Below are 14,868 nucleotides of genomic sequence, written 5' to 3'. Positions count from 1 at the left end.
TACAAAACAAAGAGTCCACAATCAAGGTTGTTGGATTCCAGCATGCAAATGATGGATTCTCACACGGAATATCCAGGCTCCCGGGAGAACAGACTCGCCACAAAAGAACCAAAGGGAAAGCACAGACGAAACGGACTGATATTCACGCAGTTGTTTCACATTACCGCATCTATTCCAAAAATAGAGCCCTTAGCTCTTGTCACTGTCACTGTATTTACTTTACCATCAATGCTTGTCCCATTTGGGAAAACAATGTCGCACTTTTCCGTAAGGTTATTTTTAACGGAACCTGTAATCACAATCAGCTAACAGAAGAGACAGCTCTGAATATTGACTTATCACAAGACATAATTGGCCGGTAATTATAGACTGCTTGTCCAGCGTCTTTCCATCGTGCTGTAAGCCAAAAAAAGTCCTAAACCGAGAACAAGTTCAGGAGGTAGCAGTTTTCCAGCGAGTGATGCCAACGGGCGCCGGGGATAATGTCGTCCTTGTTTAACTTTGCAGATTACAAACATGTAATCTTGTACTTGTGTGTTCGATTCCAAACACGGAGTTGTAATAAAATGCTGGGATTCGTGATGTAAATGATTTCGTTGTTAGTATTTACTTTTAGTTAGATAATTACTGTCAACGTCTCTTCTATTTCAGGAATCACACTACACTGTTGAGGCTATGCCGTACTTCATACGTGTATAATTTAAAATATACCATCACTGCATGTGGTAAGCAGAATGATGAATCGATAATGATCACTCTCTTCTATATCGATCTAAAAGGAGCCAACTGGATATACGTTCCATTGCCCAAACAGAAACAGACAACAATAATGGATAGGTCAATCGTTTACTTTGACTATTGACAATGTCAGCTGAAATCTCATATACGTAATACTATGAATGTCTTCAAACCTGAAATAACTGCTGAAGATAACACAGCGATAACGATATGCATTCACTATAGGGAGACGTTCAAGATTACTTTGAAAATGGTATATCCAATATTAGAAACGCTATTTATGCTTGGTGCCAAGTACTGACGCAGTCAGTTTGTAGCCAGTTCAGACTGTGTTCAGCTGTTGACAAAACCGAGAGCCTGAGTGTAAATGCATCGCCGTTGTTTAGGTGGTCTCCACAATGAGATCAGTTTTGATTGTTCATGGTCTGAAGCGACACAAGAATATAGCGTTAACGTGCACAACGAGACAACTTGACTTGTGAAGATTAAAGCCAGATGGGGATAACAGATGCTGGAACTGTATTTAAAACTTTTCATGATCAATTGTGATGAGATCTTCTTCTGTTGTACTCCAGCCTTTAATTTTGAACACCTGGTGCTTGTAATCATTGGTATAATCTGCGTATTCGTTCCTCAGAAATAACACACTCTTCAAATCTTGTGTTGATCTCGATTGACGACTAATGCCAACCAAAAGATATCTCTTTCAAGTGAGTGAAAAAATTATGGTTTGTGCCGCTTTCTGCATCATTCACGGCGGGGTACACCAGAAATGGGCTTTACACATTGTACCCGTGTGGGGAATCGATCTTCCATAAACATAACCGTGAATATTAAGCTTATCTACGATTTCTCCTCGTTGTAAGCAGGTTGATTAAAAAACGTCGCACAGCCGGTGAAGTCAAGTTCACCGCTGGAAGAGGTCGTGTAAAAAAGACCAGTTTGAGGGATGATAGACGTTTACTTCGTATGGCACGTCAGGAACCATTCTGGTCAGCCAATCGACTCCGTCAGTGGTGGCAGCAAACAACAGGAGTAAATGAGTCGCGGGAGTTGGTTAACAAACGTCTTGTGGCAGCTGGTTTACGAGCTCGTCGTCCCTTCACATGGCGACGTGTCATTTGGTGTGACGAGTCGAGGTTCAATCTGTACGTTGCGCTGACGGCCGCTTACGGGTCAGACATCTTCCCAACACAGCACTTACCGCTCAAAACATAAGTGGAGGTAGTGGGTCAGTCATGGTGTGGGCAGCCTTCTGTCATGACCAGAAAGTAGACATCAAAGTCATCCAAGGCACGATGAATGCAGAGAAGTATGGTCTTGACATCATCGAGAACACTATCCTGCCGTTTTACATGCCAGTCATCACGTTGATTACCTCTACCAGGATGATAATGCCCACAGCCATCGTGCTGGGATGGTCACTGACCTCAAAAGGCAGCACAACATCGAATCCCTTGACTGGCCAAGTGTCAGTCCAGATCTTAATCCAATGAAGCACGTCTGGGATCCCATTGGGAGGAGCATTTCCTCGAGAGATCGGCCCCTGACCAACGTTCGCGAACTCAGACAGGTTGTCGTAGACAAATGGAACAATCTGCCAATGAAGTTCCTGCGTAATATGGTGGTATCAATGAGATGGCGTTGTCGAGAGATGGTTCAGTGTCGTGGTGGATACACCCACTACTGACGCTAAAGATGCACTCTCTAGAAACGGTTACAGTGGATTTCATTACAGAACATGATGGACTTCCATGTAACATAATGGAATTGGCAAAGTGCTGACATTTCTTTAACAAAATGTGCATACTTTTTAGACAACACTTTTATGTTGGTTTGACGTTATCTTTCTAAAATAGAATAAATGATCTCGATTATTTCAACACACATTTTTATCACTGAAGTAGGGCACAAGATGATTGAACATGTATTGGGAAATCATTTTAGACTAGTACATGTTAATTGTCATACTTATAGAAACACTTAGAAATAGGCCTTGTCTCAAAATGCGGGTGCGTATAATTACAAGGCCAATTAGATAGAATTAACGCACAAAGATAACAATGAAAGGCTGGAGCCTATGAGATTGATGATATAACAGTTCAATAATAAGAATGATACAGATTTTATGTCCCGCTAGATCCCATGTATTCGTGTATGGTCAAGGCGACTCACAGTTCAAAGACCATAGTGTCCGTGGATTAGGGAGGTCTTCAGTCTGGATCTGAAAGAGTCAAATGAAGGCGAGTGGCAGACTGTTCCAGAGTCTTTGGGGATATACACACAATGACTCATTGCCAAAGGTTGTGAAGTTGTACTGAGGAACTGACAGAATGTGGGGGTTATCTGAGTGCAGTGAACGTTGGGAGTGGGGGTGATTGAGCAGGTAGGATAGATAAGCTGGGGCCAATTCATGGTAGCACTTGCACGTCAGGTAAAGAACTTTGAATTTCAGTGTGGCTTCTACAGGAAGCAAGTCCAATGTTTGTTGGTGGTGTATACGTAATTGGAGAATTTGGACACTTTTGACACCTCTGTGCTGTCGTGTTCTGTACTTTCGGGAGCCTTTGAAGTACGGTTTACGCAAGACGATGCTAATAAGTACATAGCACAATGGAGTACACAGTGGGAAAGTACATGCCTTGTTCTCAGTTAATGGCTGGCTTTTCTCTTTGAAATTCGATGTTATCTTGAATATTCCGCTTTTTCCTTTGGTTGGTGTTGATATGGAGGATCTTCGTTCGTTGCCAGGAAATATGGTGGACGTGATTTTTGATGAGGTGTTCCGAAAGGGCAAATTTCTTGTGAGATTTTTTCAACAGAAGTTTTGTGTTCTTCATTCAGGTGGTTATGGGGTGTTGGGTTATGGGGTTATGGGACTCTCCTTTGCATTTGTTTTCACAGTTTCCACAGTCTCATTAAGACTGACAACCAACTCATAACACTTGGTTTGAGTATGACGAAACAGTTTTCCTCGATGATTTGGCAAAGCAAACATGAGTTATCCATAACGCCTTTTTCAAGGTTAGGTTAGGATAATTGTAATTTCACACATAACAGTTATATCTGCATTCAGTTATAACCCACCTCTTCTGCGAGGCGTGTGGTCTTATCCTCCTCTGTATATTATAGTTTGACAACCGCATCTTTTTCATTTCAGCTGCAAGGTCAGATTTTAAGACGATTGGCAAAAGATAATAAACTATGACTTGATTTCCTTGTGTGGCAGTCGCATGTATTTCTTTTATTGTCAAGTAAAGCATATACAAAACAGTGTTATTAGTAGTAGCGTTAATGTTGTGATTAATATTAGCGCTTAGTTATTAGCGTATAGTGTATTAGTTATTAGTTGTTAGTTATTAGTATTCGAGTTTGATGTATTAGTATTAGTTATAAGTGTTAGCAATACATAATATGTGTTAAATAATCATAATAATCATTATTGTGTTAAATATCAGACCTGTTATTATTATAAGTGTGGTGTATGTCCGAAAGATTTTCTGAAATTCAGTGCCTAATAAATAACCATTTATATGTTTATGCCTATAACATATGTTTTTCATAAACTAATCATTCATAGAGTATTCATGTGTATGATAATGAGAAAATCAGAAAGATCAGTACACGATTTACCAACGCCCGACGGGAGTCAACGCCGCGCAGTTCTAACGGGGCCCATGGAGGGACGCCTCCTGGGTCCCGGGGGAGCGGCGGTAGGGACACCCAGGAGGCGTCTGTTTCAGAGTAGGGACTCGGCCGTGACCTACATACTGAGCTGGACACAAGATCTACACCCCAAGGCTCGGGAACTGATTCCTTAATCAACTTGAACATATGTGCATGGAACATCCATGGTCTGCAGTCGCACATACAAGATAATTCATTTATGGACTTTTGTGCACAGTTTGATATATTTGGTCTTTTAGAAACGATGCAAAGCGATTCCACTACGCTTTATAGTCTATTCACAGAATTTATGTGTCATGTAGCACCTGCAAAACGGTTACGGAAGTATGGTCGTTACTCTGGAGGTGTGGCTGTTTATGTTCGAAAGGTGTTTGCGAAGGTTCTCCAAAGGATATATCCCAGCTGGGAAAATAGCGTCTTTTTCCACTTTAAGAGTAATTTCATTGTAGGATTCCTTTATGTACATCCAGAAGGATCCCCACTTTATGTTGACCCAGATTCTAATGGCATTGATGAGCTTGATAAGAAATTAGCTGCTATTAGAGCAGATTATGGTGATGATATTCCTATAATACTTCTAGGCGACTTCAATTCGAGGGTGGGCACAAACGATGATTATTTGATGGAAGATAATAGTGATTTGAACTTCTTACCATTATCAGATTTGTATCGTGCCGACAACTTCAGGGAGACTAGAGCAACACAAGACACTACAGTAAATATGTATGGTCTGGCTCTTCTAGATGTATGCACGGTATGGGGTATACATGTAGTTAACGGTAGGAAAAAAGGCGACGAAGCTGGGTCTATTACATGTATTACACACAATGGCTCAAGCCTTGTTGATTTTATATTGGCGTCCACAAATTGTTTCTACTTAATTCAGAATATGTTTGTCCACTCGCGGCCAGACTCTGACCACCTTCCTATATCGTGCATTATACAGGTATGCGTCGAGTATTGTAGCGAAAATCCGCAAGTGGTCAGTGATCGTCATGTAGAGTGTGTAAAACTCGTAAAGTTCAGGTGGAATAATGGTGGTTTAGACACCTTCAATGAGTCTGTAGCGTCTAATACAGCACGTTCTATATTAGATGAGTTCCTTGATCTAGTCCATTCTGATATCAATGGTGCCACCGAGAAACTGGTTGAGTTTCTACACTGTGTAGGTAGTCACTTTAAATGTGATGATCATATCCCGACAGCAAAGAATATGCAACCAAAATGGTTCGATGAAGAATGCGAAGGTTCTAAAAAATGTAACTTTTACTGGCTTAATATGTTCCGCAAATACAGATCAAAAGAAAATTTAAACAGATACATTGAAGCAAAGAGACACTTTCGCCTCCTATGCAGAAATAAAAGTAGAATGTTTAACAGTGGTATTGCTGATGAGATTCAGAGTGCAGCTGCAAGTGGTGACTGTAAGAAGTTCTGGCATAAGATAAAATCTCTACTGAACACTTGTAATGAAAGTAACACAATTACAACAGACAAGTGGGTGACATATTTTAAGAGTCTGTTAAACCCGGCATGTCGGGAAACAAATGTTGAGTTCAATGAGAATGTTGAAGAATTTTTGACACAGCATGATTACTGTGCGGAATGTAACAATATTGACTTTCTATCTGAACCAATTACAGGAACAGAAATAGATAACGCGATCAAAGCGTTAAAATCTGGTAAATCCCCAGGTATTGATGGTACACCACCCGAATTCTTTAAACATGCCCAATGTTTACTTCCCTACCTAGAAATATCGTTTAATGCTGTTCTAGATTGCGGCATTTTCCCTGATAGCTGGAATATTGGCTTGATCATTCCACTCTATAAAAATGGAAGTACTCAGGAACCAAATAACTATCGTGGAATCTCTCTGTTAAATGTAATGGGAAAAATATTCACTTCTATCTTCGAAACCAGAATCCGTATCTGGCTAGATCTGAACGAAATATTACATGAATGTCAAGCTGGATTTAGACCTGATTACACAACAGTTGATAATATGTTTGTTCTGCAAACATTATGCCAAAAGTATTTAAGAAAACCGAAACATCGGTTTTACGCAGCTTTCATAGACTTTCGAAAGGCTTTTGATTATGTAGACAGAGACAAGCTTCTATATGCTCTTATCTCCAAAAGTATACATGGGAAAATAATACGAATTTTATAAAGTATGTATGATAAGGTATCTGCTTGTGTGAAAATAGGTAGTGTGCGCTCAGACGTATTTTCGACATAATCGGGACTACGGCAAGGATGCATTCTAAGTCCTGTTCTATTCATTTTCTTTATTAATGAATTAGTTGATGAAATGAATACATGTGGCCTACGAGGAATATTCGTGAAAAATGGAATGAATGATATACTTTTACTGTTATTTGCAGACGACGTCACTCTTATCGATGACACAGTAATAGGTCCACAAAGAAAACTGGATACGTTAAATTCATTCTGTTTCAAATGGGGTCTAGAGGTTAACTTGAATAAATCCAGCATTATTGTTTTCAGGAATGGTGGTTACCTTCGTAATAACGAAAAATGGTTTTATGACGGTACAATCATGAATGTTTTACCTCATTATAAATATCTTGGCATTGTCTTTACATCGAAATTGTACAGGTCTAAAGCATGTGAAACATTAGCTTTACAAGCTAGGAGGGCTTCATTTCCCATTTTTTTTCTCTATTCAAGACATATCAAAGTATATCTCTGTCTGTGGCATCCACTATATTCGATAGCAAAATTGCACCAATTTTACTTTATGGTGCAGAAATATTTTTACTTATCGTGCAAGCATTGAAAAAATGCACAGCTATTATTTCAAAAGATACCTTCGTGTTAGCAAAAACGTATCGTCAAATATTGTACTCGGTGAAACGGGTAGAGGCCACCTTTGTGTGCAGTATTTCACCCGTTGTATAAAATACTGGTGTAGACTCCTGAATATGGAAAGTTATCGCATCCCAAAGGCATGCTATGAACTGCTAAAGAGATATGACGACAGTGGTGGTCACAATTGGGTATCCCATGTACGTTTACTTTTATTTCATTCTGGATTTTCTTTTGTGTGGTTATCGCAAGATTGTGGCGAGGTAACAAGCTTTATTAATGTTTTTAAACAGAGATGTAAAGATATAGATTTCCAGAATTGGTATGCAAAAATCACTTCTTCGTCATTCTTAAATCATTACTCATCATATAAATCTGTACTTGAACCTGAAAAATATATATCAGAGTTTTGTTACGAGAAAGATCTTTTACGTGTTTTATTTAAATTCAGATGCATGAGTCATAAACTTAAAATTCAACACCGCCGCTATAATAGGATAAACTCTGATTCCATGAAATGTGATAAATGTAACTGTAATTTAATACAAGATGAGTATCATTTCTTGCTCGTATGTCCATTTTACTCACTTTTATATTATATCCCCAACCAGATCAAAGTTTACTCAGTTGCTTGCAACAAAGAACGTCAAACTACTAAAAAATGTTGCAATTTACCTGAAACAATGTCTACCCGTATAAACTTGTTCACCTGTCCATGTGCTATATTATGCTCATTTAATTGTACTCTTGGTCATGTGGCCATAAATACCGAATAAAGCTCTTCCTTCCTTCCTTCCTTCCTTCCTCATTCATAGAGTACTGAATTCATCTGTATAATGAGATGATTACGTTTATACATTTTTTCACAAATTTTCTTTTTCAGTGATATTTCGTATGCATGACCAGAAACTATATTTGTATGCAACTAACTGGTAGATTCGATAGCAAATACTCATACTTCGTTTTAAACCATGAAAATCGTGACACCGCGTGTAATAAAGTCGACGCGGCAGTGAGCTCAATGTTATCCTTACCGCGCATAAGGCTGCTACTTAGCACTAGACGTTTCATGAAACAGGCTGCTCAGAGTTTATAGTTGCTGTCAAAATGGCAGCCTCCTGGTGTCACATGCGATTCTTCTATCGAAGATACGGCTTGAAGAAATACAAGGGACATCGGATTTCAGCTTCCACATGCTATGCGGTACGCAGCAGTTTGTCTTAGCTATTTACTGTGACTATAGACATTGATATGGTCCCTGCAGTGTGAACAACACAACGACACAGTAAATACACGAGAGCCACGATTTGAGGTTCCACTTCAAGTCATGACCCTGCATCTCTACTCTCGGCTAGTCTGACAGGTCGTGCTTTTCTAACATGTGGTAATCTGTTTGTCAGTCGTACATGGATCTGTATGTTAATCTCTTAACACTTGTTCATACATTGTCAGATCCAAGTCTATTCGACGACAGCAGGTACAGGACACTCGGAGATAGCATCTTCCAGAGCAGCGAAGAAAGGTTAGAATCTTTATGTATGACCGTCTGGTGAGCGACTGGAGCCGAGATATACATTACACTGGTCAGTGGATATTTGTCAGCACTTCTTCGATGTACAATTTTATCTGCAGGGTCAGTTCAACCCGTTATCTTTAGTAGGTTGATATACAGTCGTGCCCCGTTTATCCCAGACCTCAGATATCAGGAAAACTCGCCTTACTCACCTATCCGGAAATCTGGTTACATTTTCACATCCAAAACACTAAATTATGTGCATTCTTTGTCTTGTATATTTGTCTTGTTGAGCACCTGTATGTATACACACACGATTACCGAGTGCTTTGTGTCCAGTAACATGAAATTAAAGCTGTCGGCAGGTTTTGAAGTGTGAGAAGACAAACTACCTCTGAGTAGCAAGGTGACACTGAGTTAATTTTGAGGCGTGTCAATTCGTGGGTCACTATAATTAATTAATCCGGATTATCAAGCAAGCCTGGACAGCTGTGAGCGAAAAGACAATTGCTAACTGCTTTTGTCATGTGGATATCATACATTCAAATGAGGACCCACAAGAAGACATGGCCTTGTCTGAACAATTTCAATAAAAACACAAGTGTTTGAATAAACGACTGTATTGGTATTTATACATTTATGCAGTACCATATTATGTGTTTTATGTCTTGTTTGTTTCTTTTTGTGAAATAAAACATGTGGATACTTTTTGAGTCGTTAAAAAAAGCTTATTGTTCAGTGATTTCATAGCAACAACTTATTCATTCAGCCTGGGCAGAGCTAAAAGATGTCTACGTGATGTTTTGAAAGTGCATTTTCCATTTTATTTGCAACATATGACTTTTTGTTAAATTTACACTTTGTGATTTGAGTATGCCATCATGCATGATTCTTTTCATCAATTTCCAATATAGGTGAGTGTCATTTCACCATATTCATAATGCTTGAAACTTGATACCTGTAAATGATTCAAGAACCTGTATCAAAACGTGGTGCTCTAGAATTAAAGAAGTTGTCATCCATATATACTTTTTCCGTCTTACTTCCAACTTCTAAAACTACCACTCAAACAAGCTTCATAATGAAATAAAGTTTCTCAGCTTTTGAAATTGATAACACCTTTTACAGTTTCTGTATTTCCAGGATTATTTTTTGTATGCATATATCCAGTTTGCTTGAGCATTTAACATTCAATGTGTCTTTACCTGATAAATTGTTGTCAATAAAATATACAATTACAATTTACTTGTGGTAATACCTGGAATTTGAACATCATTACAGATGTTTCTGGGCCCCTTCCATCTACCTACGACCCTGAATATGTGGAATCTGGATGGTATGAATGGTGGGTGCAGCAAGAATTCTTCACCCCAAAAGCACAGGCAAGTCAGTCGGTTCTGTTCCAAAAATCGATCTCTGTGCTATGATATTTGTAAGCATATGTGAAACTATGGATGTTAACAATACCCCTTTGTGAACATGGTCAGATCGCTTTCTGGATATGGACGCTTGGTTACAGTCCAAACTCTGTTGGTCACTTTGCGTTCACTTAGAATTGAAAACCATGAGGGTCTCAGGGACTGGGATAGAGAACCTCCATGATGGGCAAGTTTGGGTATTAGTAGCCATTTTCTGAATTTAGAATGGGCCACAGCCCGTGTATCAATAGTAAACTTCAAAATTTCAATGAGCCATCTTTCATTCTAATGTGCAAAATGGCCCATGGCCCCTGCCTTTCCCAATCCCTGGGTCTTCATGGCTTTCATTCTTATACAACTTATCTTTACTTTATGCATTTATTCCGCCATTGAAGAAATCATCATATGGATGTTTTTTGAACGGACAATTAGACTGTTCTTAGGAATATTATATATCGCTTTCTACCCCTCACAACAACTTCAGCATCCAAAAGCTATTTTGCAAAATTTTGCATCAAAAAGGCAAGTATATCGTCATTATCTCAAGGGAATACATTTGCAAATTAAATACAAGATAAGGGTTCTAGTAATATAGCCACTTTAAGGCTATTTTAGATTTTATCATTGATAATATACCAGTAGCATCACTTACAGGGAGTCGTTGGAGGAAAGCAGCCGCCATTCGTGATGGTCCTCCCACCCCCCAATGTGACTGGTACGCTCCACCTGGGACACGCCCTGACATGCTCTATACAGGATGCAGTCATCAGATGGTAATTCCAACTTGTACCTATTGTAGGCTAGGGGGTTGATGGGGTAGTCCAGTGGTTAAATTATTTCGATCGTCATGGCAAATGCTTGGGTTCAATTCCCCACATGGGTACAATGTGTGAAGCCCTTTCCTATGCTCCCCGCTGTGATATTGCTGGAATATTGCTAAACCAGCATCAAACTAAACTCACTCAATAATTCTAACTTGTATAAGTCTACAGTAGGCCACTGACATTTTACAGGGACTACTTGCATGAAGCAAACTTTACTAACGTTAACCTCAGTTCCCATTCTTTAACATTGCACTAAGGTTACCTTAGTGACTTACGATCACCTCATTGCTTTCACCACAAGAAGGAACACTGCAGTGGAAGTAGTAGTGCAGAGTTGTGCCCCTTTGGCATGCCAGCCAGGTATGATTTTGGGTTTGAATCCTGTTTGACCAAGTAATATTTCCAGGTTTTCAGCTCCATACCCATGTGCATGAGTTTCTTTAAATTTCATTATAACCTCATCCTATTTATTGGCTCTGTTGTTATTGAAATACACTACACTTCTTAATTTAATTAAGATTAAAATAAGAGATCCAGTGTGAGTTTTTTAATGACATATTTACAGCTGATTTGGGGCCAAATATTGGTTGATGAACAGGTAGAGATACATCCTTGCTTTGTATTCAAAGAAATCGGATATGCACCTTTAGTTTAGTCATATAGCTCTGAAATGAGGTCATGAGTTAGCTTCACAGATGAGATGCTCTTAGCCCCACTTGGCTTGCTACTGCAAGCTGGTTACATAACTCTATTTGTTCTGTTGTTGGGGACAGAGTGGGGTTGTTTCACATTGTCTTTCCACACAATACAATAAATATTTAGACTGGCTTGCCTTAAGATGCATAGGTGTCTCAATCTGTTGTTGAATATTTCACTGAGAGACTGTGTAGTCACTGCACACAGAGACTGGTGTTACTATAATTGTTTTGAATAGCATCATTATTTTGTGATTATGTCACTAAACAGCTGCCTTCTTGATCTCCCGCTAGAGATCATCACCAACTTAGAGCGGCTCTCCTGTTACGGTGTAGTTTCATTCAACATTGAGGAGTCCTCCAGTTTGGCTGTTGTGACAATTCAGTTTGACAAGCATCAGTGTACAGGACATAAACATGCAGAAACCCAGGTGCCTATCTCCAGCGGCAGCAACAGCAAGTACTGTAGTTGTGATGTGCAGCAAGGAGGTGATGGTCAGACATCGGATTGCCATGATGATGGAAACGATAACTTGGAGAGTTTGAGTGTGAATGAAGAACAATGTGGTGCTTGCATTTATGGTTGCAGTGATGAACATCATCCCTCCTCTTGTGTTCATGTAGAAGAATCTTCACAGAAATGGTCACCTGATTTCTCATGTTCCAGTTCCTGGGATAGATGTCCTCCAGAGTTTTCTGAAGCTGTGACATGGTCGGCTGAAAACAGAAATTATATATCTCCCAACAGATGTTCATTGACAAAATTCTATGATACTGATGCTCATCAGCAGAGTTCTTCAATATCTGGACATATTGAAAATGTCTCTGAAGTGACTGAAACATATCAGTATTGCTCCAGAACCCATCATCATGGCTTCTCAAAACCTGCAACAAATCAGCACAACTCCGCAGTGTTTGGAGCCAGTGGGCGTAAGTCCTTGATATCTGTAGCCAATCAGCATGGTTCAGAAATAACTTTATCACATCCATATGGATATATGTCCAGATCCAACTGCCATGACTCTTCAATTACTGGATCACAAAAGTATGGCTCCTTTTTGTCTGGAGCTCATGGAGCCAATGAGCTTGGACACCAAGTGTCGTCCATCAAAACCTATCGAGAGTATTACCAGCTGGCAATGAAGAATGTCAACTATCACTGGACCAAGTTTCCATCTAAGGAAATGGGTTTTTTCTTCATCCAGCAGATTAATCCAGATGCAATGCCCAAACTGTGTTACCAAGCATCAGCTCAGTCAAAGAAAGACATGTACGGCCCTGTTACCGTCTGGTGGGTGTACAACAACCGCTCGTGGCTCCCTGGAAAGTTACTGAGACAGCTGGTGTACAGGATCCTGTTAAAAACCATCCCCTTTGATCAGAGGCATAATATGGATGTTGTTGTGCCCACTAGAAAGAGGGAGCTGATCAACATGTTGGTTTTCTGAAGTGAAACACTGTGACTGTGGTTGTGTTCCTTCACTAATAGCAGGAATGTGTTTTAGATAAGTAACAATGACAGGACATCTTTAAGTTGTATTAAAAATAGTAGGAGTGAGTTGTGTTTATGTGAAATTAGAGGGAATGCATTGAGTTCATTTGATATAAGAGGAATGAGTTGCATTCATTTGAAATTAGAGGGAATGCTTTCAGTTCATTTGATGTAGCTTATTAGAGAGACTGCTTTGAGTTCATTTGAATTTAGGGGGAATTCTTTGAGTTTGGTTAAAATTAGAAGGAACATTTTGAGTTATATTTGAAATTTGAAGGAATGCTTTGAGCTATATTGAAAAAAGTTTGAAATAGGCTGATAAAAGCAGAAATATTTTGAAAAGACATATTGATAGAATTAATTTGTGTTAAGTTAAGGATATCAGATGCCTTGAGAGAAGTTAATGATAGAGGCACTTTGGGATATGCATAAAATTAGTGGTAATGTTTTTCGTTAAGTTGAAAATAGAAGGAGTGCTTTGGAGGTAGTTAAATATATCTGGAAGACTGAAAAATTTTGAAAAGAACAACAATTATAGTTTGGGATAACTTGAAAAAGTGTTTGCAAATCTTGTTTAATCAAATTTAGGATATAGATTTTTTAGTACAAACATGCTTTGACATATGTTTGGAAATAGGGATAGGGTTAAAGCATTCGCCTTTCATGCCACAGACCCGGGTCGATTTCCTGTATGGGTACAATGTGTGAAGCCAATTTCTGGTGTCCCCTGTCATGATATTGTTGCAATATTGCTAAAAGCAGCATAGAACCATTCTCACTCTTTCACTCACTCACAGATATATACACATGTATTTGCTAATCATAATGCCAAAATGTTTTTTCACACTTATTTGTCTTATAAAAGCTTGATAAGGATGATAGGATGATAAACCCATTTATCATATTTGGCATGCTTAGTTCATTCTTACACTATTACATGTTGTTGATCACTGGATTGTCTGGTCCAGTCTTGCTGGAATATTGCTGAGTGTTGAGTTATTATCAACGCAAATAAAACAGTTAACATTTTGTCAGTCCTTTGTTGTATTTGTATGGTAAACATAAAAAAAACTGTTTTGACTACATATGTAAGTACATAATGTATAGAAGAATTTTGAATAAATTTGTAAGAGCGTAACTAGTGTGTGGCTTGTTTGTGCCAAGAAGCATTAGACTGGGCTTACATATATAGCACTGGCATCCTTTAGGTGTTGCAAGAAGCAAAAAATATGGACTAACACATTGACTGCTTACCACGAGTATACCCTCATTATCAAATGTAACAGAATTTGCTAGAGGTGGGTATGCGGAGAATTTTCACATTGTGATATATTGCAATGCAAAAGCATGTGATATATTGCGGTATGTATTGCAGTATATTGCAAAGATATTTTTTTCTCTAAAAATACTCATAATGAGGTTAATGCTTGATTTATAAAGCAACAATACAACACAATGACTGTGCCTGATTTATAAAGCAACAATACAACACAATGACTGTGCCTGATTTATAAAGCAACAATACAACACAATGACTGTGCCTGATTTATAAAGCAACAATACAACACAATGACTGTGCCTGATTTATAAAGCAACAATACAACACAATGACTGTGCTTGATTTATAAAGCAACAATACAACGCAATGACTGTGCCTGATTACGTTTTA

At 38.8% G+C, this 14,868-nt stretch overlaps 1 protein-coding gene across 1 annotated transcript in view; it reads left to right on the top strand.

Moving 5' to 3' along the window:
* Positions 1-8,320: 8,320 nt before the first annotated feature.
* Positions 8,321-14,868, top strand: part of LOC137272319 (valine--tRNA ligase-like) — a 32,656-nt gene continuing 26,108 nt past the window's right edge. Inside the window, exons 1-4 of the mRNA XM_067804686.1 lie at positions 8,321-8,460; positions 8,710-8,779; positions 10,052-10,152; positions 10,843-10,961. Of these exons, the coding sequence (XP_067660787.1) occupies positions 8,365-8,460; positions 8,710-8,779; positions 10,052-10,152; positions 10,843-10,961 (386 nt within the window). The 5' untranslated portion in view covers positions 8,321-8,364. The remainder of the gene's footprint in view (positions 8,461-8,709; positions 8,780-10,051; positions 10,153-10,842; positions 10,962-14,868) is intronic.

The sequence above is a fragment of the Haliotis asinina genome, chromosome 2 (genome assembly GCF_037392515.1).
Source record: "Haliotis asinina isolate JCU_RB_2024 chromosome 2, JCU_Hal_asi_v2, whole genome shotgun sequence".
Taxonomy (NCBI): Eukaryota; Metazoa; Mollusca; class Gastropoda; order Lepetellida; family Haliotidae; genus Haliotis; species Haliotis asinina.
This window is presented reverse-complemented; position numbering and strand designations above follow the sequence as displayed.